General features: G+C 60.2%; 3 protein-coding genes across 7 annotated transcripts; all 3 read right to left on the bottom strand.

Moving 5' to 3' along the window:
- Positions 1–921: 921 nt before the first annotated feature.
- Positions 922–8,401, bottom strand: LOC139170047 (interleukin-12 subunit beta-like). Of its 3 annotated transcripts, XM_070756756.1 has the most exons (9): positions 7,705–7,770; positions 7,236–7,354; positions 6,435–6,503; positions 6,072–6,180; positions 5,097–5,330; positions 4,566–4,677; positions 3,966–4,165; positions 2,525–2,676; positions 922–2,068 (listed from the first exon to the last, which is right to left on the bottom strand). In XM_070756756.1, the coding sequence occupies exons 4-9, from the start codon at positions 6,139–6,141 to the stop codon at positions 1,961–1,963; spliced, it is 876 nt and encodes a 291-aa protein (XP_070612857.1). In that variant the 5' UTR covers positions 6,142–6,180; positions 6,435–6,503; positions 7,236–7,354; positions 7,705–7,770; the 3' UTR covers positions 922–1,960. The 3 variants fall into 3 exon arrangements, with proteins under 3 accessions (XP_070612857.1, XP_070612855.1, XP_070612856.1); XM_070756754.1 differs by lacking the exon at positions 6,435–6,503 and having other exon boundaries at positions 7,705–8,401; XM_070756755.1 differs by lacking the exons at positions 6,435–6,503; positions 7,705–7,770 and having other exon boundaries at positions 6,072–6,176; positions 7,236–7,248.
- A 4,444-nt stretch (positions 8,402–12,845) lies between these two features.
- Positions 12,846–19,075, bottom strand: DQX1 (DEAQ-box RNA dependent ATPase 1). The gene is made up of 11 exons (XM_070756750.1): positions 18,609–19,075; positions 17,841–18,034; positions 16,646–17,027; positions 16,128–16,364; positions 15,476–15,575; positions 15,247–15,402; positions 14,792–14,983; positions 14,577–14,702; positions 14,305–14,495; positions 13,854–14,044; positions 12,846–13,714 (listed from the first exon to the last, which is right to left on the bottom strand). Exons 1-11 carry the CDS (start codon positions 18,852–18,854, stop codon positions 13,534–13,536), a joined length of 2,196 nt encoding a protein of 731 aa, XP_070612851.1. The 5' UTR covers positions 18,855–19,075; the 3' UTR covers positions 12,846–13,533.
- Positions 19,076–21,387: 2,312 nt separating this feature from the next.
- AUP1 (AUP1 lipid droplet regulating VLDL assembly factor) lies at positions 21,388–27,822 on the bottom strand. Of its 3 annotated transcripts, XM_070756752.1 has the most exons (12): positions 27,606–27,822; positions 27,363–27,500; positions 27,115–27,259; positions 26,842–27,029; positions 26,685–26,757; positions 26,530–26,603; positions 26,329–26,395; positions 26,129–26,237; positions 22,557–22,697; positions 22,008–22,156; positions 21,813–21,901; positions 21,388–21,731 (listed from the first exon to the last, which is right to left on the bottom strand). In XM_070756752.1, the coding sequence occupies exons 1-12, from the start codon at positions 27,662–27,664 to the stop codon at positions 21,683–21,685; spliced, it is 1,281 nt and encodes a 426-aa protein (XP_070612853.1). In that variant the 5' UTR covers positions 27,665–27,822; the 3' UTR covers positions 21,388–21,682. The 3 variants fall into 3 exon arrangements, with proteins under 3 accessions (XP_070612853.1, XP_070612852.1, XP_070612854.1); XM_070756751.1 differs by having other exon boundaries at positions 26,530–26,757; positions 27,606–27,745; XM_070756753.1 differs by lacking the exon at positions 21,813–21,901 and having other exon boundaries at positions 27,606–27,745.
- Between the last annotated feature and the right edge of the window lie 8 nt (positions 27,823–27,830).

Genomic DNA, 27,830 nt, shown 5'->3' with positions numbered 1-27,830 from the left:
ATGATCTGCCCCCCCTTCCTTCCTTCCTTCCTTCCTTCCTTCCTTCCTTCCTTCCTTCCTTCCTTCCTTCCTTGTGGTTCTGGCCTGCTTTGCAGGGTCCGGCGTAAACATTTGTGCCTGCTGGAAAGGACAATTACTGTTCTCCATTATTATATATGTATATGTTAGTAAAGGTTTTAAGAACAGTAATAAGAACTACAGTAAATCAAATCAAAACCGAAAAAGTGAAAAAGAACGAACATAAAAAGCTGAAAGTGTAATGAAAAATGAAAACTAAAAAATAATCAGAAAGAGATAAAGAAATATACATAGATACAAAGAAATGGCTTCCAATATTTCATAGCAGCTGTAAGTGCAATTACCTCTCTCTAAAATCACATGCGTGTCTCTTCTTTTAATGCAAAAAGTTTATAAAAGCCCCCCAGTCATCCATAAATGTAGATACTCTTCCATTCAAAGAATTTATCCATTTCAGCAACAGTCTTCCCTAGTGGGTAGAGTTAAAGCCTCCCATCTTTTTTCAGATATGAAGACCTCCGTGGCAGTCACATATTGACAAAAACGCTTCCATGGTTTTTTTTCTGCTTATAATTCCAAAAGTTCTCGCTCCCATTGAATCCTCTGAAGGTACCTGAGCCCACGTGTTAAAAACTTCTTCAGTTGTCCACCCACATGATAAACGGCCCCTTCGTGTAGTCCACACTTCCAGGTGTAGATCTGAAATGCGGCCTTTATGCAGCCCCGCCATGTTCTCTGACATCCTGTCAGGGGTGGCTGGCTGCTCTCGGTTCAGCCAACCGGTAGCCGCGGAGGCTCCACCCACCCACCCAGGAACCTTCTGCGCATGTGCAGAAGCCTTGCGCATGCGTGAGCCCTCACATGAACCGCTAGCGACGGGATTTAGAACCCACAACTGCATTATATACCAATGATGCATCCTTTTATTAAAATTCACAATGGAAGTTTCAGCCTTTTAAACCACACGCTTTCCCAGCTCATAGATTTTCTCTTATTCCTGTTTTAAATTTCAACAAAAGTTTGTACATTTTAGCAATTACATGTTCGTAATCATACACAATTATATTTCAAATTCTCTGCTCCATTCCATATTTTTATCTCGTTTAAATCTTTTAAATGATTGTAAATGGGGAAACCATTCATAGGCGTTTCCGTCTGCTATTAATTGTACTCTTGATTTGATTTTAAATTTCCCTTGATAATTTTCCAATCGGTCCTGGTATGTTAACCATATTATACAATAGAATGGAAACGGCAGGTAAAGATAAATAATACGCTGTTTGAACCGAGTTCCACAGATACGTTTTTGGCACACGTTTATATCTAATAAAATATTCTCAGTGACATGTCTAATGAAATGATTTTTTTTTTAAAATATCATATTAATTTTAACTATATCATGCCATCAGTATATAGTTCTAAATTACCCAAACTGAGAATTTCAAGCCTAGTAGCATGAGGAATTTATTTTGTACAGGGGGGTGCATGAATTTTCTCCTGTTGGAGTTCGATTGAATGCCAGATGTACCAAGGAAATTCCAAACAGTTGAACAATACTCTAAAATTGGTGTAGCATACGTTTTATAAGCTCTGATTAACAACACAACGTTGCCAGAGAAAAAGCTTCATAAAATTAAGTTTACAACTCTTAATGCTTTTTTTAGCAACAATGTTACAGGGAGATTTGGAGCATAGATCCAGCAAGTACATCACCTCGGTCCTTAACAAAGTGAGGGCCATCTGCCAGATCAATGCCGCCTATCTTATACTTGACATTCTGAATAGGTTTACCAATACTGTATATAAGAGAGACAGCATTTTGAAGCTGCCAAATAAACGACCGTTCAGCAGACCCCTAGTCGAGATCACTTGGCAAAACACCAGAATTATTTGACATATGCCAGCGACGGGGGGAGGGGCAGAGCTTGTATAGCTTGTTTCCTCATTTCTTCCATTCACGCCAAGGGCTCCAAGACGAGGTGGTCAGAGCGTCCTGGCAGCGGATCTGCGCCTTGTGCCAGTTCTTTCCGGTGACCCACTCTTTCTCAGCCTGCAACAGAAAGAGGGCACCATGGAGCTGGGAGAAGGGGGCCTAGGGGTCTATACCCCTCGTTCCCTTTGGTCTGGAGCCGGCATCTGCGCCCATTGCTGGTCACGGTAGGAGGAAGACCCCGCTCCCTTAGGCAGCCGAGGGAAGGGCACCTCCGTGGGATGAGCATCCCCATGCAGTGACAGTATACCAGCACAGCCCTCCCCCCCTCCCCCGCAATGCCGGGCAGCTGTCCCAGGTTTCTGCCTGGGTGACCTCATCAGTCGGGACCTGACCCACTGGCTGCTGGGTTTGGGGGATTAGCACAGCCAGCTGTTCACTGCCCGCACTTTATGGGGCTTCACCCCAAGACGCGTGCAGAGTTCGAGTCAACGTGAGCTGTCGGGATTCCGCTCCAAGAGATCCAGAGCAGCCCTCAATGGGACCCGCGATGAGCCCGGCAGGGGGCTTACTTACGAGGGGGTAGAGCTCTTGGCGGCCGGCAGCCGACTCCAGTCGGAGATGATACCGCAAGGGGAAGTAGGTGGTGGGCAGGTCCCAGGAGGCCGGGGGGGCCCAGGACACCTTCCCCCCTGTGACATTCAGGTAGGCAGGAGCATCGGGTCTCACTGCAAGGAGAGCAGGGGTCCCGTCAGACCTCCTCATCCCCCCACTCCCCCTCGGCCCCTCCCTCCGGGGGCCCGAGACGAAGCCCCCACCCCTCTTCTTCCCTCCAAGGAAAGAAACTTCGGTTGAGGTCGGGTGGCTCAGCTCTTCCAGCCCTCCCCAAATGTTCCTTCCTGGGGGACCGGGGTGTCAGTTAGGGCAGGAGACCCTCTGCCCAAGTGCATAGGGATGGACAGAGAGACCGGGGGTCCCACTGTAGGGTCCCCTGGGCCACAGCAGGTCCCTCGCGGGCGGGTGAGGGGGGGAGCCTGGCAAAGGGCATCTCACCTGCAGGGCTGGAGGGCTCAGGCCACTGGTGGGGTCTTCCAAGGGCCATGAACCTCAGGGGTGAAATTCTACCGGTTCCCACCAGTGCACGGGATGTCTGCCTGCCGTCTTGGGACACCGCCACCCCCCCCAGCCCCATAGCAGCAGCTGCACCTCCACCAAAGGCTGCCCACCCACCCACCCACCCACTGGCGACGTCAGAAGGCAAATGGGCATTGGGGTGGGGGGCTTCCGGGAAGGGGAGAAAGACCTGCTGTGCTCGCTCGTTGGAGGAGCCACTGCGGAGGGATGTGGCAAGGATCGCTCTCGCCTTTTGGGCCTGGTGCCTTTGGCTGAATGCCTCCCCCTGCTTGCCTTCCCCTCCGCCTCGGGTCCTGCCCCCCACCTCCAGCCCATGACAGGGGGGGTGCCTGTAGCCCTCCCCCCAGAGCACTTTCCTCCTTTTTTCCATTGCTGAGAGAAAGAGAGAGAGAGAGAGAAAGAAAAAAAGAAAGAAAGAAAGAAGAAAAAGAGAAAGAAAGAAAGATGAAGGAAGGAAGGAAAGGGAAAGAGAGAGACAAGAAAAAAGACAGAAAAGAGAGGAAGGAAGGAAGAGAGAAAGAAAGAGGAGAGAGAAAGAAACAAGAAAAAGGAAAGAAAAGAAAGAAAGAAAGAAAGAAAGAGGAAAGAAAGGGAAAGAGAGAGAAAAGAAAGAGACAGAGACAAGAAAAAAGAGAAAGAAAGAAAGAAAGAGAAAGGAAGGAAAGGAAAAGAGAGAGAGAGAGAGAGAGAGAGAAACAGAAAGAGATGCAGACCGCAATTGATCCCAGAATTTTGGCTGCTAAGCAAGAGCATTGGCTGAGTGAGTCTCACCACATTTTGCAAGTTGGCCACGCCCACCAAGCCACGCCCACAGAACAAGCAGGGCAATTTTGGGGGGATTTCACCACTGTCCGGGATGTGGGGGGAGTGGAGCCTTCCCTACCGATATCCCGCAGGAGGAAGGTCTTGAACGCTTCGGCGTACATGCCGTCCAATGCCGAGAGCGCCTGCAGCACCAGACGGAGGGGCGTGGCGGGCGTTTCTTCCGCGTGGGGACAGAGGGAGCAATTCTTCAACTGGATCTGCACATCCTGGTGCCCGGGCAGCGCCACTTCCGTGGAGCACAGCTCAGCCCCACTGTCTCTACAAGAACAAGGGGGCACAATCTCAGGTCAGTTGGGGGAAAGATCAGAAGCAACATGAGAAAATATTATTCTGCTGAAAGAGTCGTAGATGCTTGGAATAAACTTCCAGCAGGCGTGGTTGGTCAATCTACAGGAACTGAATGTAAACCTGCCTGGGATAAACATAGATCCATCCTGAGATAAAATACAGGAAATAGTAGAAGGGCAGACTATATGGATCATGAGGTCTTTTTTTCTGACGTCAATCTTCTAGGTTTCTATGTCTCTGTAAAGAGGAGGTGAACGTGGCGCCCCCTGCTGGCTGCAGCCAGAGCGGGCGGAGGCTGCTTGTCCTGGTTGTGAGGCTCAGCGCTGGAGCAGAGAGAGAGAGAGAGAGAGAGCGTCACGGTGACCCTCACCTGTGTTTCAGGTGGACCAGAAAAGTCGCCGCCTTCTGAGACTTCCAGAAACAGTTCAAGGTGCCGCTGTACGACGGAGCCCAGCAGGTAATGGCCGGTCTTTCCTTGCTCCCTGCAAGAACCGGGCGCAAAGATTCAGGGCGTGTCCAGGCCCCTCTTCCTGCCTCTCTCTACCCACAGGCCCCCACACCCCCGAGAATCTGAACCTGGAGCTCCAGGGCCCGGCCGGAGGAGGAGAACCCATGCTGCCCTCCCCCCCACCCTCCCCAGGTGGCAGCTTCTGTCCTTCCCGGGGAGGGGGCTGCCGACATAGCCTTGCCCCCCTCCTGCTTCCTACAAGCAAAGGGCGGGGCTCCTCAGCCCTCCTGGGATGCTTAGGAGGGGCCAGCAGGAAGGGGGCCCTGGGTGGAGGGAGGGAGGAGCCCCCCCAGTCCTGCCCGCTCCCTTTCCAAGGCCAGAAGGCTGGTGGGGCCAGAGAACGAGGCTGGGGGTCTAGATGGGGATTCTTGCCACACCCCCTTCCCCGCTCACCTTCTGCCTTGATGAAGTGGCTGTGGTCCATCCGGATGGCCAGGTAGAAGCTTTGCACCAGTCGGGATCCGGCCCAGCAGGAATAGTTTCCGGCATGAGGGATGTCTAGGCTGTCAATGACCAGCTCTCTGCTGGAGTTCTCCCGCGGCTGGCCGTTCTGCCTCCACTCCACGTGTTCTCCGGGGGAGACCGAGCAGTTCCTGGAGAGGCTCTCGGACTCCTCCTTGATCACCACTGGGGGCAAAACCCCAGACCGGGGGGGGGGGGGCTCAGTGGGGCGGCCGGGGGTCCTGCCAGCTTTTAGCCCTGAGCCGGTCCAGAACCCAGCGCACAGGGCAACCGTTGGGGCCAGAGGTTTATTTGGGGGGGGGTGTCTCCACCCCAGCCCCAAATCTTGGGGGGCCCAGGCCGTAGGAGGGAAGCCTTCTGTTTCCCAGAGCAGCAGAGGGCGGCTGGGGTGCTGCCACCAGAAGGGGCCCCTCTTGCGCGGGTGGCGCCCCCCCCCCAACTCTGAGCCCCTTCCCGACTCCGTGCTTCTTGTGGCAGTTGTGCGGACTGTGCCCTCGGCCCCCCCCTCCCGTCTTCTGCCCCCCTCCTGGACACATCAAAACCCCCCTCCCCGCAACCCTCCTGTCCCAGCAGTTCTGGGTTCTTAGCTGCTCCCCCCCACTCACTACGTTCTGTTCCGAATTTCCCTCCAAGGGAACCACGGGGGGTGGGGGCTGGAGGCTGCTGGGAGCCCTGCTCTTTCGCCCGCCCCCCTTTGCCTATTCGTAGATGGCCTTTCTTCCTTGGCCAGAAATCCCCCCCCCACTTTGGGGGCAGCTGATGCTGGCTCTTCCACTCGGGGGAGGGGGGGCGCCTGTGAACTTTGGGAGAACTCTGGAGGGGGAAGGTTTGGGCCCCAGCCACCTGCGCATGGTGTCTGGCTAGCGGCCCTCCCTAGGGGAAACAGCTGGCAAAGGTGGCACTTACGTGGGGAGGGAAAGGCAGCCGTGGCCTCCACCACCACAGCCACCAGGGCTGCCCACTGTCCCAGAAGCATCTGTGCGAGGTGAGGCGAGGCGAAGGGAGGGTGACCTGTCTGGAGGGGGAGAGGAAGACCAGACGATCTGCTGTGAGGTCATGGTTGGGGAACCCCCCCCCCAAGCATCACCCCAAGCCTGGAAGTGGGGCTGGGGAGGCCGTGCTGGGGGCCCAAAGCAGCTGGGGGTCCTGGGCCCCTTCCTCCCTCTCGGCCTCAGGAAAAGCCCGGCTGGAGGGTCCAGCCGTCAACACTGACTTGCCCTGCCAGTAGCCATCTGTCCGTCCGTCCCCTCCTTCCCGCAGAGCACTCACCTCTCCTTTGTGGGTCCCTCAGTCGGTCTGAGAGGAGGCAGCAGGAGGGCTGACCTAATATACCCGTTTCTGATGGGGGGGAGAGGAAACCTCTGACACAGGAGGAGGGGGCGGGCAGTGGAGGGGAGGGAACGGCTGCCAGGGCATCCCCCGCCCTGCCCGGGACTCTCCCTTGCGGAGGGAGCGGCTATAGCCAAGGCAACCTCTTCCTGCCCCCCCTCCCCCGACAATTGGGCGATGCCAGAGTGCCTGGATGAGCTCCAAGGGCTGGGAAGGATCCCGGGTGACCCAGCTGGCCATCCTGTCCTGCAGAGGAGCCCTCGGCTTCCCTGCGCATCATCCCCCAGGGACGGTCGCCCACCCCCTCCCATGTTTGCAGAAGCTCCCAGCGAGAAGCGTCCACCACGGACTGTCCTGGAGAGCCCTGAGGGGAGTTTTTCTGAGGCTGGACCAATGTTCCTGCAACCAAGCCCCCTCCCCCGTTCCCTCTTCTCCTGCCTCCTGGAATGACGCTGCCCCCTTGCCTGCCCCTCCTCCGATGTTTCCTCATCTGCCGACTGGGCCTCCACGCTGCCTCCCTCAGCTCTGACCTTCCCTGAACCCTCCACATCTGTATCCTCCCTGGACGCAACTCCCAGGATCTGGACAACAAAGTATTCTAGCCGTGCTCCGACCAGTGCAGAACAGAAAAAGGAACTACCATCTCCGATAAACCTTGCAGCCAACCCCCCCCCGCCCCGTGGCTCCACTATGAACTTGGGGTCCACAGCCAGGGTGGGAGGCTTCCGGCCACGTTCCTACCTTGTGGCATTGGGCCCCACTGGAGAAGTGGGGGGTGGGCGGCAGGGGTCGCTCCCTTTGGGCAGGAGAAGTCCTCAGAGCCAAATTCTTCCACTTATCTCGCAGGAAACCCAGTTCCACTATGAAATGATGAACATTACATCATGATATTCTGTGGACATTGTGGTGGGAGGTGAGAGGGACAACACACGAAGAAACCCCTGGAGGTGGAGGAAGAGTGCCCCCTCCCCGTCATGAACATAGCCAGGGCAACGGCCTATGTCCCCAGTACGGTTTGATAATAACCAGGAAAATGTCTACAGAGGTAAAAGATCTGTCACTGACGCAGAGGATGCAGAATGTAATGGCAAGACTGGTATTGTCCAAGCTGGGCTTCTGAGGGCATCTTCCTGGTTTGCTTCACCACATAACCACAAGCCAATAGGACCTGTTGCTTGTGCTTTGGCAAAACGTATGAATGAAACCTCACCTGTTATAACAGCTGGTAGCGGAGGAGGGCTTCGGTCCATCGGCCTCTGGATTATGGGCGGATGAACTGGGAGGAATAAGAAGGTCAGGTTAGATACTATTGATATTGGGAAAGAATGACCCCAGCGCTGGAATATAAGCCTTGCACAGCATCCTTTACAATATGTGGCAGATTTGGCCTGGCCGGTGTGTCTTAAGACCTGTGGCCTCTGCTTGTGTCAAACACCTGCCCACATGTATGAACTGCTGGAAAGGTCAGAAACAGGGGGGGTTGTGCAAGGAGGGAAAGTGGGCGTGGCCAAGGAGTAGCTTCACGCGACAGAATATCCGCGGATGCCAAGGACTCCGATTCCTTTAGGGGAAAGGGGGGACTTGTGAGGGCCCCCTTTCTGTGAAAAGCAAGACCCCCCTCCCTGTAAAAGGAGAAGAGCTGTTCCTCTTCCACAGCCCCCCCCCCCCCCCCCCGTGCAAATGACCTCTAGAAAGAAGGAACAGCAGACGGGGAAACTACGGTGCAGGAACAAGAAAGGTGTGAACACCAATGAGGGATGACGACCTCTGGAAAGTTCCAAGGGGTTGAGGGAGATACACCCAAAGTAGGAGGTGGACAATGGACAGGGGAAGCGCTGAGTCATTAAGGGGTGGGGGATATGGGAGGGGGTGGGAAAGGTATGGAAATGCTGCATTTTCTTTGGTCCAATGGGCCGGTTTCCCCCTTTTTGCTTTCGTTTGCGATGAAGCTGTTCCTGCCTTTGTTATTCCTGGTCTCCTGGGGGTTTTCTTCCTTTTCTTTCAAGGGGCCAACAGGGGGCTGCTACACACAGACCCCAACTGGCCCACCCAGGGCCGGTCTCTGCCTTCCTTCCGGGGGGGGGGGCTGGTGCCCATGTCTGATCTCACCCTGGAGGATCTTCAGCCCCAGATCTGCAGGGGAAGCTTTAGCGGCTCAGAGCCATGGGTCAGCTCCTCAGCTGCCCCACACACTGGCCTCCTGCCCGCGAAAGGAGCAGGCCCACCGAGGCATTGAAACGGGCGCTTGGTGGCTCTTTCATTCCTTTCACTGAGCTGTCAGGTGGCTTCACAGCGGTTTGATTTCAAATGTCCATGAAATGGAAGGAAGCTATTAGCCCATCTGTGCTGGTTTCCTTCTTGGGGCATCAGCAGACGGACCCTCCATGGCAGTGATGGCGAACCTATGGCACCGGAGCCATACCTGCTGGCACGCGAGCCGTTGTCCTAGCTCAGCTCCAGTGTGCATGGGTGTGCCATCCAACTAATTTTTGGCTCACACCAGAGGCTCTGGGAGGGCAGTTTTGGCTTCCAGAGGGCCTCCGGGGAGGGGGGGGGAGATTTTACCTTCGGAGCCTGGAAAGGGTGAAACACCAGACGTTGGGAAACAGGCCGTTTCTAGCCTCCAGAGGGCCTCCGGGGGGGGGGAAGCAGTTTTCGCCCTCCCCAGGCATTGAATTATGGGTGTGGGCACTTGCGCCTGTGTGATAGCATGCGTGCACACGCTTTTGGCACCCAAGGAAAGAAAGGTTCGCCACCACTGCTCTGGTCTCCTCCAGACCTGGAACAACGGATAACTGGAGGGCCAGGCTGTTGCCAGGAGCAGGCGGGAGTCGGGGAGGATAAGCATGGGGTGGGGAGGAGCTCCCAAATACAACCGCAGCAAGATGCAGCCCCTCCCTCCCCAAGCCCCCTCTGTTCTGAGGGGGCAAGTCGTTGCCTTCGCTGCCCTCCCGGATTGTGCAGAAGCTGGGAGAAGCCGTGCCAGCCTGCAGGGTGCCCTGGACGTCTGGCTGAGGCAGAGAGAGGCAGAGGTGGGAGGAAGGCTTACAGGGGGCCACGCAAACGCGGGTCCAGCCAGAGTGGTGCCACCACCTTTCCACACCTGAGCAGGTGATGAGCGTGGGCGACCCAGGGCTGCCTCAGAGGAAGCAGAATCACAGGGAAATTGGGGGAGACCCATCACCTCGAGGCTCGACTACTGCAACGCTCTCTACATGGGGCTACCTTTGAAGAGTGTTCGGAAACTTCAGATCGTGCAGAATGCAGCTGGGCTTCCCCAGGTATGCCCAGGTCACACCAACACTCCACAGTCTGCATTGGTTGCCAATCGTTTTCCGGTCACAATTCAAAGTGTTGATTATGATCTATAAAGCCCAACATGGCATTGGACCAGAATATCTCCGGGACCGCCTTCTGCCTCATGAATCCCAGCCACCGGTTAGGTCCCACAGAGTTGGCCTTCTCCGGGTCCCGTTGATGAAACAATGTTGTCTGGCAGGACCCATGGTAAGAGCTTTCTCTGTGGCGGCCCTGACCCTCTGGAAACAACTCCCCCCGGAGATTAGGATTGCCCCCACCCTCCTTGCCTTTCGCAAACTCCTTAAAACTCACCTCTGTCGTCAGGCATGGGGAAATTGATTCCCCTGGGCCGTTTCCACTTTATGTATGGTTTGTATGAGATGTTTTTATATTAATGGGTTTTAAATTGTTTCAATTTTTGATTTGTATTGTTTCTGTTGTTGTGAGCCGCCCCGAGTCTTCGGAGAGGGGTGGCATACAAATCTAATAAATAATAATAAGAATTTTTCCTTGGAGTGCAGGACGCTAAGTTCAAAGGTGGGCGAAGACCTGAGCTGGAAACAAGTGACCTCTTCTGCAGTCCAGGGAGGTGGGCGGGTGGTGTCCCTGCACCCCCGTCCCAGCCACAGAGGGGAAGTCACAGGATCTGCCTAGCAACCTAAGGGACCAATCGGGCACCCCACAATGGAGCGGCCAAGGCTGACCCCACCAATCCCCTGGGATGCCGCAGGTTGGAGGCCGGAGAAAAAGAGGAAGGATAATTTTGGGAAAGATTCTTACTCACTCTGGTTTGTGGGGGTGTCGCAGAAAAATAATCTTACCAGAACAAGTCAGAGTTTCCGTGGAAAGGGCCAGGCAGGCTGTCCCAAGCCCCGCCCTCAAAGCGATGAGACACCAGCCGCGCTGGGTGAGGAGGAATTCCAGCAGCACAGGAGGTGGGTCCCTTGCAGAAACCCACAGAATTAGGAGGGGCTGCGGTGGGGATTCCAGACCCCCCCCCAAAGGAATCAGCAAAGAAAAGCCACGGTAACCACAGAAACCAATGAGGCCAGGAGCAGGAAGGGGCAGGCTGTGCAAGAATGATGGGCAAGCGGCCTGCGGGTGTCCCGGCTGGGCTCTTCGTGAGGAGAGGAGAGGACAGGGCCCAACTGTGGAGGCTCTGTGGAAGTGTGGGTCAAGAGGCAAGGCGGCTGTGGGCCAGAGAGCCTGGGGAGCTGGCCTTGGAAGGCAGCTTTGCGGCCGCTCCCTGAAAGAAGAAGTGGGGCTCCTGTGCCGCTTACGGACTGGGTGGCGAGTGCGGTGGAGCTGGGCGGCCTCCCACGTCCCAAAGAAAAGGGGGAAGGCAGGCAGGCAGACTTAGGGGCTCTCAGAGGACCCACTGGCCAAGCAAGCAGGGGCCTGGCAGGAGGGTCTGGGGGGAGGGAGAGGCCAGGGGGACGCTGCCCTTTTTGGCCAAGCCCCCAGAGCCTCTTTGCCCCTCCCAGAAGATTGGGTGGGTGTGTATGTGCGAGTGTCGGGCAACTATCGTCTGGGCATGGAAAGCCCCCCCCCCCTCCTGAGAGCAGCAGCAGCTCCTCCCCCGCAGGGAGAAGGGCAACCGGACGTGGGGGAAGCGGAGCCAGGGCAGCCGGGGCCGAGCCTCTTTCCACGGATTTCCCGGCAGCCCAAAGGGGGGGGACACAACCTCCCTGCGCAGAGGCCCCCCTCCCCCCGATGGGGTCCTGCAGCTTGCAGGACCGGACTCTCCTCCTCGGGACAACCCGCTTAACCCCCCTCCCTCCACCCACCCCCAGAGGGAAACCCCTGGCAGGGATGGGGAACCCCGCCCTGCCACTGACCTTTTCAGCCGAATCCCCCCAGCCCCCTCCCCCCCAGTGGATGCACAGAAGCTTTGAGGGCCTGGCGGTGTCCCCTTAAAGGTTCTGGCCTCCCCTCCTGGGGTTGGGGTGGCCTTGACTGCCTCCTTTTAGCCACCAGGCCCATCCCCTTGTGTGCTGGCTCAGCTCTGTTCAGGGGTTCAGGGAGGGTGCCAGCCCCCCCCCCCTGAGGCTCCACACAAAGGCCACGGAGCACCGCAAAGCCCCCCCCTTCCAAAGTTAGGGGAAATCCTGGAGCCCCACTGCGGCCTGATATCTTGGCCCACACCTCCAGCTGGCCCAGCAGGCATCTGTCAATCATCAGACAAATGTTCCTTTGGGTGGGCGGGCGGAATTGCACCCCCAACCCTTATGCTGCAGCCAGAGCCCCCGACTCAGAAGGTGCAGCTCTCACCCTCTGCAGCCTCCCCGGCCGAGCGAGGGGATTCCCACGTGACCTTTTACGGGATCTCTTTTTCTTCTGACACCCCCCCTCTTTCTTGAAATGCTGACGAACGTGGGCTTATCTGTGGCTTCTCCCCCTCCCCCTCAAGGAAGTCCGGCCTCATGGAAAGCAGCCTTGAGATAAGCGTTCTGGAGATAAGGGCCCCGTGGGGCTGCCGTGGGGTTTCCTCAGCCCACGGAGGAGGGCAGCCTTTGGCCCAGGAAGCCCCGAGCCCGGCAGCCCCAGGCACACCCCCCCGCTGAAGGCAGAGCTCCTGTCCCCCCACCCCACAATGCCTGAGGGGGCCCCCTCACATCTGCTGCAAGGCTCGCTTGGACGTTCTGCCCAAGGCTCCACCACCCAGGAGACCCCGTTCACCTGCGCTGACTGGCCATCCGGGGGCCACTTCTGGGGGCCCTTGCCCCACAGGGCAGCCTACTCCATGGAGGACCCCAACCACCCAGGTCCAGCAAGCTTGGGCATTTGCCATCGCCCCCAGCTGTGCCCACCCAGGATAGGCTGTGCAGGGTTGCTACACACAGACCGGGTGGCCGAACGGAGTCCTCCCACGCCCTGGCCACTGGATTCGCACCCGGACCCTTCAGCAAACCCTGTGGGAAACTCCCCGGCCTTCAAGGACCCACGGACGTTATTCCTAGCCAGGCTCCCAGGCAGCCCCCGGTCCTCCACCCCTTCCTCCTCCCCGTGGCCAGCAGCCCCCTCCAGCCCCAAATCCACACAGGAGCCACCTCGCATCCATGGAAGAATTTAATCCCTACAGAGCAAATTGCCTGGAGCAGCAGCGGGACGGAGGGGCCAGGCCCCATGGAGCCGGCCGGCCTTCACCCCATATTTACCCACTGAGCCCCATTTGGGGGGGGCAGGAGGACATGGAAGGCTTCTGAGGCAAAGACAGAACAGGGAGGAGTCCCAGTTCCCCAGGCTCTGCCCCCCCCTTCACAAAACATTCCGGCCCTCAGCAGGGAAGCTGGAACAAAGGGAGCCCCCCCACTTCCACCCCCTTTTTCCTCTGAGGGAAAGGGGAATCTGGGGGGGGCAGAGGGGGCTGAGAGTGTCTTCTCCAACTGAGCAGGCAGGGTCAAGCGCAGGGGGTCTCTGGGACCTCCCCCAAGCAGACAACTGGTGGGCAGCCCCACTGCTTGCCAAAGCACCCACCTGAAGAGCAGCTGCCAAGGATGAAGGAAGGGAGCCCACCTGCCTTGTGCCCCCCCCCCCCGAAGGCCCTCAATTCACCCACCCGGAAGAGACCTGCTCGCGTGGCCGGGGAGCGGCTGCTGTGGGGCCCCCCTGCCTAGGAGCCTGCACGGCTCTCAGGCGGTCGTTGTGCCCTGGGGAGGGGCCCGGGCAGCCCCCCCCCGGCAGTCCCAGAGCCTCGGGGTTCCTGCAGCATCCAATTTCCCTTCTTCCTCCGCCAGGGTCACTGCAGCACACAGGCATCTTCTCCCGCCTCTTCAGCCGCTTTGGGGGCCGGGGGGCTCCCCCCTTGACCCGGGAGGGGGTTGTCGTCCGCTAGCTTCCCCCGCAGCTCCATCAGCAAGTCCCGGCTCTCACTGGGCGGCAAATTGCTCAGGAAGTATTGGGGAGCCAGCTCGGCCACACTAGAGGCAAGGGAAACGGGGAGCCGGCTGAGCACTGGCGCATGGCCCAGCGTTCCCAGAGACCAGCCAGGCTCCACCCCCCTTGGGGTGGGGGTAAGAGCACGTGCACGCACAACCCCGCCCCCCAGGGGGCGCTTACAATTCTGGTGGGATCTCAGAGACGATCCTCAGGCAGTTGTCCTGGGAGACGGTGAATTCGTGGTAGAGCACCCAGGGGGGAGGCCGTGGGGATGGGCGGCGCAGTCGGTAGCAGCAGCTGGGGGGCAGCTGGGCCAAGTGCTTGTGGGTCAGCAGCAGGTAGTTGCCTGAGCCGTCGATGTCACGGGCGACCTGCAGAAAGCGAAGAGGGGCAGCTCTCTCACCCACGCTGGGAGGCTGAGCCGTCTCCGCCCACCCGAGAGACCCTGGCACGGGGTCTCCATCAGACTGCCCACTCCCGTGCCGTGGCTCTCAACTGCTGCTGCGCCTGACCCTCCCTCTGCAGGGACCAGCTGCTGCTTCAGGAGCCCAAGTACACCTGCTGCCCTCGTGCCCGAGAGGCTGCGGCCTGACTCAGCCGGACTGTGCTGGGCAGGGGCCGGGGTCTCTACCTTGAGGAAGAAGCCGGTGAGGAGGGCTCGCTTCAGCTGGAGGATGTTGCTGTCGCTGCCAAAGGCCGGCGGGGAAACCGGCAGCTCGATCCTCTGCATGACGTCCAAGAGCTCCATCCGCACCGCTCCAGCCAACTGCAGGGCTGCCTCGCTGACCGCGTGTTTCCGGCACCAGCTTTCTGGGTCGCTCTCTAAAGAGAAGGGAGGGGTTGTGGGGAGGGCTTGTCGCTGGCCCCCCGCCCGCCCGCCCGCAGCCCCCGCCTGGCACTCACGCTGCTGGAAGGCGTTGAAGACGTTGATGAGGGTGAAGTGATCTCCGGCTGGGTGGAGCAGAGCTTGCTGCCGCGCCACCACCGCATCTTCCCAGCGTGACGCCGGAGTCTGGAAACAAGGCCAGGCTGCAGGGGGGAAGGGCAGCAGAGCTCAGGAGACCCTGGCAGGCAGGCGGGCAGCGGGGGTCCCGGCTCAGAGGCACCCAGGCCCGTACCCGTCAGCATGGCCGCCAGAGTCAGCATCTCCTCCACGCAGTCAAACTCGCAGGAGGCCAGCAGGGCCTTGGCCAGCTGGGGGTCCAGAGGGAACTCCGACATAATGATGCCCACTTCGGAGAGGTTCCCGTCATCGTCCAGGGCAGCCAGGTAGTCCAGGTCCTCCAGGGCCTGCATCAAAGACTCGGGGGCTGTTCGGGTGGGGGGAGTGGCATCAACACCCCTCCCAAGCAACAACCACAAAGCCACACACAACAGGCATCGCACACAGAGACGCCCACAGCACACACGCTGCCAGAGAGAGGAGAGGACTCCCGGATGAGCCCAAAAGCTTGGAAGACACAAATTCTGGACCCTGCAACGTCATCCTGGGGCACACGGATTTGCCTTCAATCAGAGGGGAGGGGCCCAAGCAATGGCTGTGGCCCCCATCCCAGCCAAACCCTGTCCACACCTGGCCTGTCGAGGAAGTCACACTGGCCCACGTCCGCAATGTCCAGCCTCTTGAGCAGTAGGATGGGTCGGCGAAGGTCAGCCTCCATGAGGCGAGTGGGGGAGACAGCCGGCAGACTCCGCTCGTAGGCCTCCGAATACAGGCGCAGGCAGGTCCCTGCGGGGCATGGAAGTCACTCGAGAAAGCCCGGGAAGCCCCCTCAGGCCCCTACCTATACCCACCCACTCACCTGGAGGAGCGCCGGCAGCCCTGAGCCGCCGGGCCTCTGCCTGCCTCTGGCTGATGGGGCGCAGCTCCTGTGACGCCGCCCGGATCTTGGGGTTGTAGACCTGTCCGGGAGAGAGCCGCCAGAGACTGCTGGGCAAGAGGAGGTGAGGGGGAAGGCCAGAGCGGGTGTGTGTGTGTGGCAAGGGCAGCTGCCCCTTGTGGGCCTCTGGGAAAGGGTTTCTGGAGGAACCACAGAACCCGGGAGGCACCCCCAGGGCTTATTCGCCTCTAGTTCTCGCCCCATCCAAAGGGGAAAGGAACACTCCCCGTTGAAACCCCTGAAGTCTCCCATGCAGCCGACACACAAAACAGGGGGGGGGAGATCTGAGGGGTTGGGATGCTACGCATCCGTGTGTGTTTGCAGGGCAAAGGGGCAAAGGGGCGAAGGGGCCTCTGTGCTGGCTGCTCTGCTGGCTCCACCTTCCAGAGGCAGCATCAGTTGTACCAATGGGCTAAGCGGGCCCTTCAGGGCTAATGGTCAGCAGTCCCCAGCCCCCGTCGGCCTCTGGGTTGCCAGGCTCCCCGGGTCTTGGCCTCTGGGCCAGAGGAGGGAGAGGTGAGCAGCCCCATGGAGGAACCGCCGGCCGCCTGTCTTCCCTGACCACCAGACTCACATTGCGCAGCTCCGTCCCCGTATCAATGATGTGCCTGACACTGCCCACCGAGAAGGCTGCGTCTGCCAGCCAGTGGGTGACGATGACTCGGCGTGTCCGGCCACCCAGGCCGTCCTCATACAGCTTCTGGCTGTCCCTCCCCACCGCCGCATGCAGAGGCAGCACCAGCAGGGGCCCCAGTCCGGCCTCCAAGGTCGCAGCCTGTGCTCGGAGGGCCTGGCAACACTCCTCGATTTCCTGGGGAAACAGAGGCAGAAAGGCCCTTTCCCTCCACCTGCAGAAACCACGGCCCCTCCCCCACCACAGGAAGGCTGCTCAAAGGCTGGACGTGGGTGGTCCTTCCACCGGCCACAATACCCCCTCGATCCATGCAAAGGTCCTGTGGGCCCCTTGCCTCTCCAGCGTCCCCAAAGGCCGGCCCCTCTGGCCTCTCTTGTGGAGTCCCCTAGATGCCCCCCAGGAGCCCTCAGCTTCTGGCCACGCTGCTTTAGTGGGCAGCTTCTGTCCCAAAGTCCCACCTGCTCGCTGGCCACGAAGATCATCACGTCACCACCGGCCTCTTTTTGCCGATGAAGCTCCAGTACGGCTTGGCAGGCAGCCGGGACGCGGCCCCCTGGGAGAGGGGGATCCCTGTAGGTCAAGCGTGGGGCCAGGCCGAACCCTGGGACCCGCACCACAGGGGCCCCCTGGCAGAAGTGGCACAGCTGCTCCTCCAGGAGAGGCTCGGTCACCACCACCAGGCGCAGCTCTGGCCGTTGGTGCTGCACGTCCTTGAGCAGTCCCAGCAGCAGCTCGGTGGCCACGGTCCGCTCCTGGGCCTCGTCCAGCACCACCACCCCGTACTGCTGCAGGAGGGGGTCCGAGGTCATCTCCTGCAGCAGGACTTCATCCAAGCAAAACCTGCAAGACGGGAGGCGGGAGGGTGCAGCAGCAGAAGGCCAAAAGAGGGGCTCTTCTGCAGGAAGATCCCCCTGGGCGCCTCCTCGGGGCCTCCCTGCTAAGACTCTGAGGCCCCTCCCCCATCTGCATGAGGGCCACACCACATCTGCTTCCCCCCCAGCCAGAAGAGTCCCCTGCCTGAGCGCCCCACAGAAAGAGGGAGCCGGGGGAGATGTAGCCCCTTCTCAATAACTGGGCAGCCTTGGACCGACCGAGGCTTCTCCTGCCAGCGATCTCTTAGGTCCCTTTGCGGGCTGGCCACTACTAGCCTGGAAAAGCCCCTGGACCTTCCATGCGCTGCCTCCAAGCCTGGCTCCGTGCTGGGGTCTCTCTCTCTCTCTAAATTGCTTCCTGTTCCCTGTCCTGCGTTAGTATCCCCCTTTCTGTGTTTCTTCTTTCCCTGACGGTAACAATGTGGACAACCGGAGGGGCGCTTTCCCTTTCACCCAAGGGTGGCTCATCCCCCCCCTCATAAATCAGTGGCATCAGAGAGAGAAGCGGCAATGCCCCCCAAAGCCTCAAACCCACTGGATGGAGCGCGGCCACACACTGGGCAGCTGATGGAGTCCTGGGGTGCCCCTCACTCCCGCCCGGAAGCCCAGGGTCAGGGGTGGCACACATCAGGCATCGGATGGAGCAGGTGAGTGCCAGCCTCGCCTGCTAGCCCAGATGCCCCCCTGACCCCAAGTGGAGGGTTGGTTCACAAGCAACGTCGCTTGGGATGAGCAAGGCCCCAACACGGAAACAGCTGCCAGGCAAAGGAGTCCCACTGACCTGAGCAGGGTCTCCGAGACGCAACAGTCCTCGTGGGGCACACAGTAGCCCACCTCGTGGCCCACATTGAGGTCCATCTCATCTGCCACGCGCAATGCCAGGCTGAGGGCTGCCAAACTATGAGGCTGGGCGCAGACCACTCGGCCGTGGGCGAACTGCACAGAGAGGGCTTGCTCTGCGCACCACTGGGGGACCTGGGAAGAGAGGAGGGGCCAGTGCACAAGCCCGCCCCCGCCCCGCCCCCCATCAGGCCCAACCCTCCGTCCTGCCTGTTGAGGGGTTCGCTAACTGGCCCACCCGTAGCTCAGTCTCCCTCCCCCACTCTGAAAGAGAGCCGCCTGAGAAGCTACACAGAGCAGCTTCCAACCTCTGCCCGGGCCTCCCGCCGCGCCTTCAGGCCCCTCCGCCCCTCTGGTTGCGCCCCAAAGGCCACCCCACTGCGGGACTCCGGGAATGGGGGGGGGGCAGCTCCACACCCCGGCCCTGGGAAGTCGGCGGCGACGGCCCGCCCAGCCTCTGAGGCCACGTCACCCGGCAAGGGCTGGCCCAGGGCTGGGCCGGCCAGGCGGCTCGGAGAACAGCGTCAGCGACCCCCGTTTGCACTCCGGTCTCCGCCCGCCTCGCCCCGCCAGGGGAGGGCAGGCCCCGCCCGGGCAAAGTCCCGTCGGCGCGGCTCCCTCGCCGAGGCCAGAAGCGACCAGCCGCGGCGGGGGCAGCCTCGTCGGCCCGGCTGACAAGGAAGCGCCACCCGCTGGACGCCAAGCTGACCTGCGTGCTCTTGCCGGTGCCCGGTTCGCCCGAGACCAGGACGAGGCCGGCGCTGCTCTCCAGCTGCTCCAGGAAGGCGAAGCGGGCGGCCCAGATGGGGAGGCTGCGGCGGCGGCTCAGCAGCTCATAGTAGCGGGAGGAGAAGGGCAGCCCGTCGAAAGGGTTCACCTCCAGATCGCCGCCCGCCGATCCCTCCGCCTCGTCCCGCAGCAGCGCCGCCGCGCTCGGCTCGGCCGGTGCCGCCATGGTAGCGCGGTCGAGGCCTGGCTCCGGGGATCCCGCGCGGGGCCGGCGGACTGGCGCTGCTGGAGGCCGGCCCGGCCCGGCCCCTTCCCCGGCCTGGCGGCTTCCTCCGGGGCCGCCTGCTCGCCCGCCCCCCCGGGCAGGGCCGCCGCCTCCACCTGCCGAGTCCGCGCGCTCGGATGGGGGTTCCTCGGCCAGCGTCGCCTCGCGAAGGCTGCGGAGGCGGGCGGGGCCTAGGGCGCCAGGCCTCGCCCCTTCTCGCGTCACGCACACCTGGCGGGGTGGGGGGCTGAAGTCCCGCCCCCGCGCGGGATTCCTCTGATCCGGGCTGCGCGAACCAACGCTGCAAACGGGCTGGGGGGGGGGGGCGCGATTCGATCCCGCCGCCTCGCCTCGGAGGGCAGCGAAAGCGGAGCTGTCCCTTCGCGTGGCTCATGGCTGCCGCCCGCACCTGCCGCGCCAGGAAACAGGCAGTGGTGGAGGATGGACGCCCTTTATGGGGGCCCTCAAATGAACTCTCCAAGTGCGGAGGACCGGCCCGAAAGGGAGGCAGCTGTTGTTGCTCTAAAGTTACCTTTGGCAGGTGGTGGAGGGAGGGGCGGGAGAGTGGCCTTCCATCCCTCCCACACATCGCAGAAAGACTCAGAAGGCCAAATGCAAGCTGAATAACCAAGACTTCACAGACAACCCCCACTGGGCCATAGACCTTGGAAGCCTCCTGTCAAGCGACCTCAGTGCTCAAGGTGCCCCCTGCCAACAGCATGGCCGAAAAGACCTCAAGAGTTGGTCACCTAATCAATCCCATGTAGCTTCTGCTCCGGTAATCTCAACCCTACTAAGCAGAGCATACAAAACTTTCGCCAGACCAATCCTTGAATACAGCTAATCTCCCTGGAACCCACCCCGCATTTCAGACATAAACACTCTTGAAAACGCCCAGACACTTTAAGAAGAGCCCTCCATAATAATAATAAATAATAATAATTTATTAATTTGTATGCTGCCCCTGGTAACCAGACTCACAATCCTTTGTTTAGAAAGCTTAGAACTACCATCGCCTTGAACACGACCTAAGCCCATAAAACCACCTGCTCCACCAGCTTCCCACCACCACCATCCCCATAGATGGATCCCCTGCAGCTCCCCCACCCCAGTTCCAGCAGAAGCAGAGAGGTCTGGACTCAGGCGACCCTCCGTCCTGCATCTGATTGACCAAATCAACTCAAGTACCAAGCAACTCTGTTAAAATTGTCTGGAGAAAAGAGAGGCCCAAAGTCCAGCTTTAGTGGCCTGAGCCTGAATAGAAAGGGCAAGAGGTCACAATGGTCAGATCATTCAGCCTTCCTGTCAGACATGGGACCCCCCCCTTTCCAAGACGTTGTGGTGAAGGAGCCAGGGAGTCCCTCCTGTAGTGCTCAACCCCCTCACCCACCACGGCCGATTGTGGCGCTCACCGGCTGCTTCTGCTCTTCACGAGAAGAGACCCACGTACACACCTTGGTGTCTGTCTGCAAGGGTCACCCCCCCCTCCACCCCAGAGCATCCCCAGGCCTGCTTGGTTTCTGCACAACTCCTCTGGGGGTCAGAATTCTGCCCGCACAGCCAACATCCTGTCCGATGCCTTGGAGCGGTGTGGGCCCTTGAAGGAGAAAGAACCCCGGGAGGGTCATCTGCCTCAGTGAAGGCCAGTTTGGCTGGGCAGGACTGCCCCCAGGTGGAGCCGGTTGGGCATCTATCCATGGTTCCAATGCAAGTGAGCGAGGGGAGGTTGCCACGGAAACCACAGGACGGAACTGCTCAAGCCATTCTGAGGTTTTGAGACACACCGACCGGCTCCCTCAGAGGCCACTTTCAAGTTCTTTTACAAGGTCAGAAGAACAAACACCCAGCAGGGAATCGGGCGGCCAAATTTCCTTTATTTTAAACACTGGGGCAGCTTAGGAGCAGAGACGCAGAAGCTGGACGCAGCCCATACGGCCCAAGCAAAGACCACCCTCCTCCTGAGACCCTTCGGGAGAGGCAGTCGGTCTGAGGGGGACCTCCAGAGGGGTTCTTATTTCAGTTTGGACTCCTGGCACCTCCAAGAGAGTGACCGTTTGCCCTCACAGGATCTGCGTTGTGCAAACCAAGAACGGAAAATAGGAAGCGGCCTTGCTACGGCTGTTCTCCCGTTATCTGAATAGATCTGTGCTTCCTTTTAAATGGCAAAACATTTGCATTTTAATGTTTCAGAATGCTTTTATCTGGCTTAATAACTATTTCCCTTTCCAAAGGAGAGTTCCAGGACCCCCGGAAGATGCTCTGGACAGCGGAGGAGGCCAGGAAGAACAGGGTGGGAGGGAGCATGGGAGGGGCTACATACTGTCAGCCCCCCCTCTCCCCCCACGGATGTAAGGTCAGCCACCTGCACTAGAATCCTCCCCCCTCTGACAGAACAGCCCAGGCAGCCTGGACCGGCCAGAAGCCCCCAAAGATAACGGGGCCTTTCTAGGCGTGTGCCCCTTATACCAAAGGAAGCAGCGCCTGACCAAGTAGGTGAGCATTAAGAGTTGCGTTTATTTCAATAATTAAAAGACACCCCCCACCCCCACCCCGGGCAGACTCTTGGGCCGGACGGTGCCAGGTCCAGGTGTGGGGAACGGGGGGACGCCGGCAGCCTGTGCGTGGCTGGAGCCGCAGCCTCCCCCTCCCGAAGACGGCAGCCCACGGATGGCGCACACAGCCCGTGCCAAGAGCCGCCCCCTCCCCCCGGCCACTCCGGGACGGCAGTGATGCCCGCAAAGGTCATTGTCAACACTTGAGCCACAAGTTCAGCCTGAGAGGACGGACGGTCAGCAGCTGCCCCCCCCGTGGGCTGTCCCGTATTTCTCTGTGTATCTCCTGCGGAGAAAGAGAAGAGCCTGAGCAGGAGGGGCCCCTTCCGAGGGAGGGGGCTCCCCCGCCGCCCCTTCTGCCCACCACCTTCGGGCCTGGTCCCGCAGCGCCTGCTTCCGCTCCTGGAGGGAGAACTGCCGCGCTTCCGCAGACCTGGCAAAGGCCGTCCCCGACGCCTGAGGAAAGCAGAGGGCCCCCCTCAGGAAGCTGCCCAAACACGCTGCCCGCACACGAGACCCCTGCCCGCCCCCCCCCCCGCAGCCTCCTGGAGCTCAAGTATACCGGGGCCGTCCGGGAGGTGGAAGGGTCCTGAGCGCCACAGGCAGAGGGAGCTGCCGCCACGAGGCCCCCGGTGGTCTGAGCCTCCGGTACAAAGGGAACCCGCCCCTCCAGAAGGTTGGCAATTGTCGTGTCCACGCAGTTCGTCTGAGCTGCAGGGGGAGAGAGGAGTTCCCTTGAGGGGGGGGGCAGGCGCCAACCGAAGGTCCCTCCTCTCCTAGCCCCCCAGCCCCTCCCCACAAGCACCTCCGGGGGGGGGCACTGAGGACCTGTGCTCTCCCCTGTCCAGCGACCCCGACACCCAGGGAACATGACTGCCCGCATTTCCCAAACACCCAAAGTGAAGAAGGGCAGAGAGGGTGCCACCCCAAAGGCCCCCTTGGAAACGCCCCTGTTCTTCCTACAAGCATCGCCCTGCGACAGGCGCCACGCCCACCCCAGGAAGCCCTTCCAGGACCTGCGCCAAAGGCTGCCTGCCCCCCCCCACAGCTGCCCAGGCTGCCCCCCTTCCCTTCCCCACCCCTGCTGCTGCTGCTGCCCCCCTTCTCTCACCTAGGTCTTTGTGGATGGCTGCCAGGGGGACCTGGGGCAGAACCTCTTGGACCCGCCGGGCCATGCCCATCAGGCGCACATCCTCCGGGGAGGCCATGCTGCGGGAGGCTGGAGGCTGAACCCCAGAGGGCTCGCTTGGATCTGCGGAGGGAGGGGGGAGGGAGGGGTTAGGTTTAGGTTTATTGGATTTATATGCCGCCCCTCTCCGCAAACTCGGGGCGGCTCACAACAATAATAAAAAACAGCACAGTACACAATACCAAATCCAATGCCCACCCATCCAGTTACAATTTAAATTAATAATCTCATAAAAACAGTATACTGTATATAAAAAACAGGCACACAGTCAATCAATCAACAAAACAACATGGGCAAGGGGGAGGTGTTTTAGTTCCCCCATGCCTGACGGCAAAGGTGGGTCTTAAGGAGTTTACGAAAGGCAGGGAGGGTGGGGGCAATCCTAATCTCAGGGGGGAGCTGGTTCCAGAGGGTCGGGGCCCCCACAGAGAAGGCTCTTCCCCTGGGTCCCGCCAGACGACATTGTTTAGTTGACGGGACCCGGAGAAGGCCGACTCTGTGGGACCTAACCGGTCGCTGGGATTCGTGCGGCAGGAGGCGGTCCCGAAGATATTCTGGTACGGTGCCATGAAGGGCTTTATAGGTCATAACCAACACTTTGAATTGTGACCGGAAATTGATCGGCAGCCAATGCAGACTGCGGAGTGTTGGAGTGATATGGGCATACTTGGAGAAGCCCATAATTGCTCTCGCAGCTGCATTCTGCACGATCTGAAGTTTCCGAACACTCTTCAAAGGTAGCCCCATGTAGAGAGCGTTACAGTAGTCGAGCCTCGAGGTGATGAGGGCATGAGTGACCGTGAGCAATGACTCCCGGTCCAGATAGGGCCGCAACTGGCGCACCAGGCGAACCTGGGCAAACGTCCCCCTCGCCACAGCTGAAAGATGTTGTTCTAATGTGAGCTGTGGATCGAGGAGGACACCCAAGTTGCGGACCCTCTCTGAGGGGGTCAATAATTCCCCCCCCAGGGTAATGGACGGACAGATAGAATTGTCCTTGGGAGGCAAAACCCACAGCCACTCCGTCTTGTCTGGGTTGAGTTTGAGTTTGTTGACACCCATCCAGGCCCCAACAGCCTCCAGGCACCGGCACATCACTTCCACTGCTTCGTTGACTGGACATGGGGTGGAGATGTACAACTGGGTATCATCGGCATATTGATGATACCTCACCCCATGCCCTTGGATGATCTCACCCAGCGGTTTCATGTAGATATTAAATAGCAGGGGGGAGAGGACCTACCCCTGAGGCACCCCACAAGGGAGAAACCTCGGGGTCGACCTCTGACCCCCCACTAACACCGACTGCGACCGACCGGAGAGGTAGGAGGAGAACCACTGAAGAACAGTGCCTCCCACTCCCAACCCCTCCAGCCGGCGCAGAAGGATACCATGGTCGATGGTATCGAAAGCTGCTGAGAGGTCAAGGAGCACCAGGACAGAGGACAAGCCCCTGTCCCGGGCCCGCCAGAGATCATCCATCAACGCGACCAAAGCAGTTTCCGTGCTGTAGCCGGGCCTGAATCCAGACTGCTGAGGACCTAGATAATCGGCTTCATCCAAGGACCACTGGAGTTGAAGTGCCACCACCTTCTCAACAACCTTCCCCATGAAGGGAAGGTTGGAGACTGGACGGTAGTTATTAAGCACGGCTGGGTCCAGGGAAGGCTTCTTGAGGAGGGGGCGCACAACCGCCTCCTTATAAAGTGGCGGAAAGGACCCCCTCCCCAAGGAGGCGTTGACAATCTCCTGGACCCAGCTCCGTGTCACCCCTCGACTGGCCGAAACCAGCCAAGAGGGACACGGATCCAGTAAACAGGTGGCGGAACTCACAGCTCCAATGGCCTTGTCCACTTCATCAGGTGTCACCAAGTCAAACCCCTCCCAGACAGATGGACAAAGACGTTTAGCCCCAGTCACCTCGACTGACTCATTGTCAGTCGACTCTGTTTCACAATTGGAGTCGAGGTCCGCTCGGATCCGGGCGACTTTATCAGCGAAAAACGTGTTAAAATCCTCGGCACTGCTCTGCAAGGGCTCCCCAGCTCCCCCCTGGTTAAGAAGGGAGCGGGTCACCCTAAACAGAGCGGCCGGGCGGGATTCCGCTGATGCAATCAAGGCGGCATGATACGCGCATCTTGCCGCCTTGAGTGCCACTTTGTAAGTCTTAATATGAGCTCTTACAAGTGTTCGATCAGATTCAGACCTGCTCTTCCTCCATCGCTTCTCTAGACGTCTCTTCTGGCGCTTCAACACCCGGAGCTCCTCGTTGAACCATGGAGCTCTACGGGGTCTAGTGCCGCGGAGAGGTCGCAACGGCGCAATCCGGTCAAGAGCCTCCCCTGCAGCCTTGTTCCAGGCCTCAGCAAGAGACTCTGCTGAACTGTGGACAAGTGTATCTGGAATAACCCCAAGCGCCATCTGGAAGCCTTCTGGATCCATCAGGTGTCTGGGGCGGAACCTCCTAATTGGTTCCGCCTCCCTGCGGGGAAGGATTGGAGCCAGGAAGTTAAGCCGCAGTAGGAAATGATCTGACCACGACAAAGGCAACACTTCTAAGCCCCTTAATCTCAGATCATTACTCAGTTGCTCAGAGAGGAATATCATATCAGGTGCGTGCCCACCCTCATGAGTCGGACCCTGAACTACTTGAGTCAGGTCCATGGCTGTCATGGTGGCCATGAACTCCTGTGCCAGTCCAGAGAAACCGCCGAGCGACGGCAGATTGAAGTCCCCCAGGACGATAAATCCGGGGAACTCCACCGCCAGCCCGGCCACCTCCTCGAGTAGCACAGGCAGGGCTGTTGACACGCAGCTGGGAGGCAGGTACGTGAGTAACAAGCCCACCTGAACCCCTAAGTCCAACTTCACCAGGAGGGACTCCCAACCCGCAACCTCTGGAGCAATGAGCCTACGCAGGCCAAGACTCTCCCTGGCTATAATAGCCACTCCTCCCCCCCTTCCCTGGGGTCGAGGTTGGTGCCATACCCGAAACCCAGCTGGGCAAATTTCAGAGAGAGGAACTCCTCCCTCCAGGCCCAGCCAGGTTTCGGTCACACAAGCCAGGTCGGCCTCCTCATCCAGGATCAGATCCCGGATGAGGAGAGCTTTATTTACCACCGACCTGGCATTGAGTAGCAACAACTTGAGCACAGGGCCAGAATTACACTCATCACCAGTGCCTTGAGTTAAGCTCATGGAGCCTGAAGAAGGGATCGCTACTAAGCAGCGATTCCTCCTTCCCCTGGAACGGCTAGCTCCATGGCTTCCGCCATACCTGCCTCTCCCCAGCAAGACCGGGATATTTTGACCCTCTGCCACCCCAGAGATAAGTGTCCCCTCCCCTCCTGCGTCAGGTGTGCCAAAAATTCCATTCATGCCTTCCCTCCCAGCCATGCTGGACCCGAGACCCTCTCCGGGGCAGATGCTGTCCAGCTGCCTCTTCCAGCCAAGCGGGATGAGAGGCAGCTCCTGGGGCAGGTGTGGAGACTCACGTGGGGGAGGCCGGGAGGCCGGATGGTGGTGGCGGAGACGCTTCAGGTGCTCTGCTTTGTCAGCGGCTGTGAGGCAGGTGGACACCACGCCCAGCTCCAGAGCCAGAAGCTACCAGGGCAGAGAGGGAGACCGGCTGAGACCCGATACCCCCCCACGGCCTTCTGGGCATTTCTCCCGCCTCCCCAGCTGCCCTTCCTACCTCTTGGACTCGCCGAGCAAAGTCCTCCTGGGTCTCCTCGGCCCGTCTGTGCACAGAGGGCAGCCACCTGGACGGGGGAGGGAGAGCGAGAGGCCCTCAGGACTTCAGCCCCTCCGGGGCCTTCGGGGGGGGGGGGGGCTGGCTTTTGAGTCTGGGCCCCAGGGGATCCCGCAGCCCCCAAAGAGCACAGAGCTTTAGTACCTTACTTGATAAACGGTGACAGGGACGAAGAAAGTCCAGAGCAGCTCAGTGACCCAGGAAGCCCCAGCCACGCTCTGGAAGGGAAGGGAACACAGGGGCAGCCCGAGAGCCTCCCAGCCCCCGCTCTTCCCCCCCCCGGCCGGCCCCAGACTCACCACAGCCACGAAGGGCCTCCACACCCGCAGGGCCAACGGCTGCACGGCGCCCGCAATGGAGAAGGGCCAGGAGCTGCAAGGGGAAGTGGCTGCGGGTGAGCGGGCTCCCTTACGGCCACCCCCGCCCTGCCGCCGACCCCCCCACCCCCGGGCCCACCTGAAGCGCAGCAGGCCCACCCGGCCGTTGGTGGTCGCCTCCTCGGGAAAGAGCAGCAACGGCGGGTTGCCGCCCCGCGAGCAGTAGCCCTTCAGCCCCTCCAGCAGCTCCGCGCGGCTCTCGGCGCCGGCCACCTCCAGGAAGCCCCGCGACCAGCACACGAAGCCCGCGGCGCCGTTCAGCACCGGCTGCGGCGGGGGAGACGGAGCGGTCAAGGCCCGGCGTCCCCCCCTTCCTCCCGCCCCCGCCCTCCGTTCCCCCCCCCCCGCTCACCGCGCTGCAGGCGGCCAGCAGCCCCAGGACGTTGTGGTCGAAGGGCGTGACGTGGTTGGCCACCAGGACGGGGGCGCGGGCGCTGCGGGGGCGGCTCTGCCACACCAGGAGGCCCAGCACGGAGCACAGGGCGCGAACCAGGAACCTGCGGGGGGGAGGGAGGAGTGATACACACACACACACACACACACCATGGGGGGGGCTCCTCTCCGTCTCCCCCCACGAAGGGAGGGGGCCTGTTCTCTCACCTGCGCGGGGGGCCGTCCGGGAGCGCGCAGCTGACCAGGAAGACGTGCAGCCCCACGAAGAGCCGCACCAGCAGCAGGCAGAGGCCCACCGGCGCGTAGAGCAGCAGCGCCAGCAGCACCGGCACGTCGCTCGGCAGCCTGCGCGGACGGAGAGGGAGAGAGAGGCGGGCGTGGAATGGCGGGAGAGCCCCGAAGGCCCTCCACCCCCCCGCCCCAAACCCCCTCCGGGAGCCCCGCCCTCACCGGTGGGAGTCGAAGAGGCGCTCGGGGCCGGCGGGGGCGGGGGCGGGAGGGGGCTCCATGCCTCCCCGGGGGCGCCTGGCCGGCCTTTACGGGCGGGCCGCGAGCGCGACGGCCATTTTAGGCGCCTGGCGGGCGGGCGGAAGAGACGCAGGCGGGCGGGCCCGCCTCTTCCGGCGCCGCTAGGGGCTCACCCCGCACTACAACTCCCGGCCTGCCCCGCGGCTG

This window comes from Erythrolamprus reginae, chromosome 7, assembly GCF_031021105.1.
Source record: "Erythrolamprus reginae isolate rEryReg1 chromosome 7, rEryReg1.hap1, whole genome shotgun sequence".
Taxonomy (NCBI): Eukaryota; Metazoa; Chordata; class Lepidosauria; order Squamata; family Dipsadidae; genus Erythrolamprus; species Erythrolamprus reginae.
Note: the sequence above shows the minus strand (reverse complement) of the source record. Positions and strands in the feature narration are given on the sequence as shown.

What these genes read in the sequence shown, in the direction of transcription:
- DQX1 (XM_070756750.1), bottom strand. Translation starts at nt 18,854, where the DNA reads ATGGCGGCACCGGCCGAGCCGAGCGCGGCGGCGCTGCTGCGGGACGAG. An exon ending in TCTTCGTGGCCAGCGAGCAG is followed by an intron (nt 16,365 to 16,645) that starts GTGGGACTTTGG and finishes CTGTTTCCCCAG; the next exon opens with GAAATCGAGGAGTGTTGCCA. An exon ending in TCTGAGATCCCACCAGAATT is followed by an intron (nt 13,715 to 13,853) that starts GTAAGCGCCCCC and finishes CCTTGCCTCTAG; the next exon opens with TGTGGCCGAGCTGGCTCCCC.
- LOC139170047 (XM_070756754.1), bottom strand. Translation starts at nt 7,744, where the DNA reads ATGGACCGAAGCCCTCCTCCGCTACCAGCTGTTATAACAG. An exon ending in GTGGGGCCCAATGCCACAAG is followed by an intron (nt 6,181 to 7,235) that starts GTAGGAACGTGG and finishes CTCCCCCTCCAG; the next exon opens with ACAGGTCACCCTCCCTTCGC. An exon ending in CTTCCTCCTGCGGGATATCG is followed by an intron (nt 2,677 to 3,965) that starts GTAGGGAAGGCT and finishes CTCTCCTTGCAG; the next exon opens with TGAGACCCGATGCTCCTGCC.
- AUP1 (XM_070756751.1), bottom strand. Translation starts at nt 27,664, where the DNA reads ATGGAGCCCCCTCCCGCCCCCGCCCCCGCCGGCCCCGAGCGCCTCTTC. An exon ending in GTCACCGTTTATCAAGTAAG is followed by an intron (nt 26,396 to 26,529) that starts GTACTAAAGCTC and finishes TCCCCCGTCCAG; the next exon opens with GTGGCTGCCCTCTGTGCACA. An exon ending in GGCCTCCCGGCCTCCCCCAC is followed by an intron (nt 22,698 to 26,128) that starts GTGAGTCTCCAC and finishes CTCCCTCCGCAG; the next exon opens with ATCCAAGCGAGCCCTCTGGG.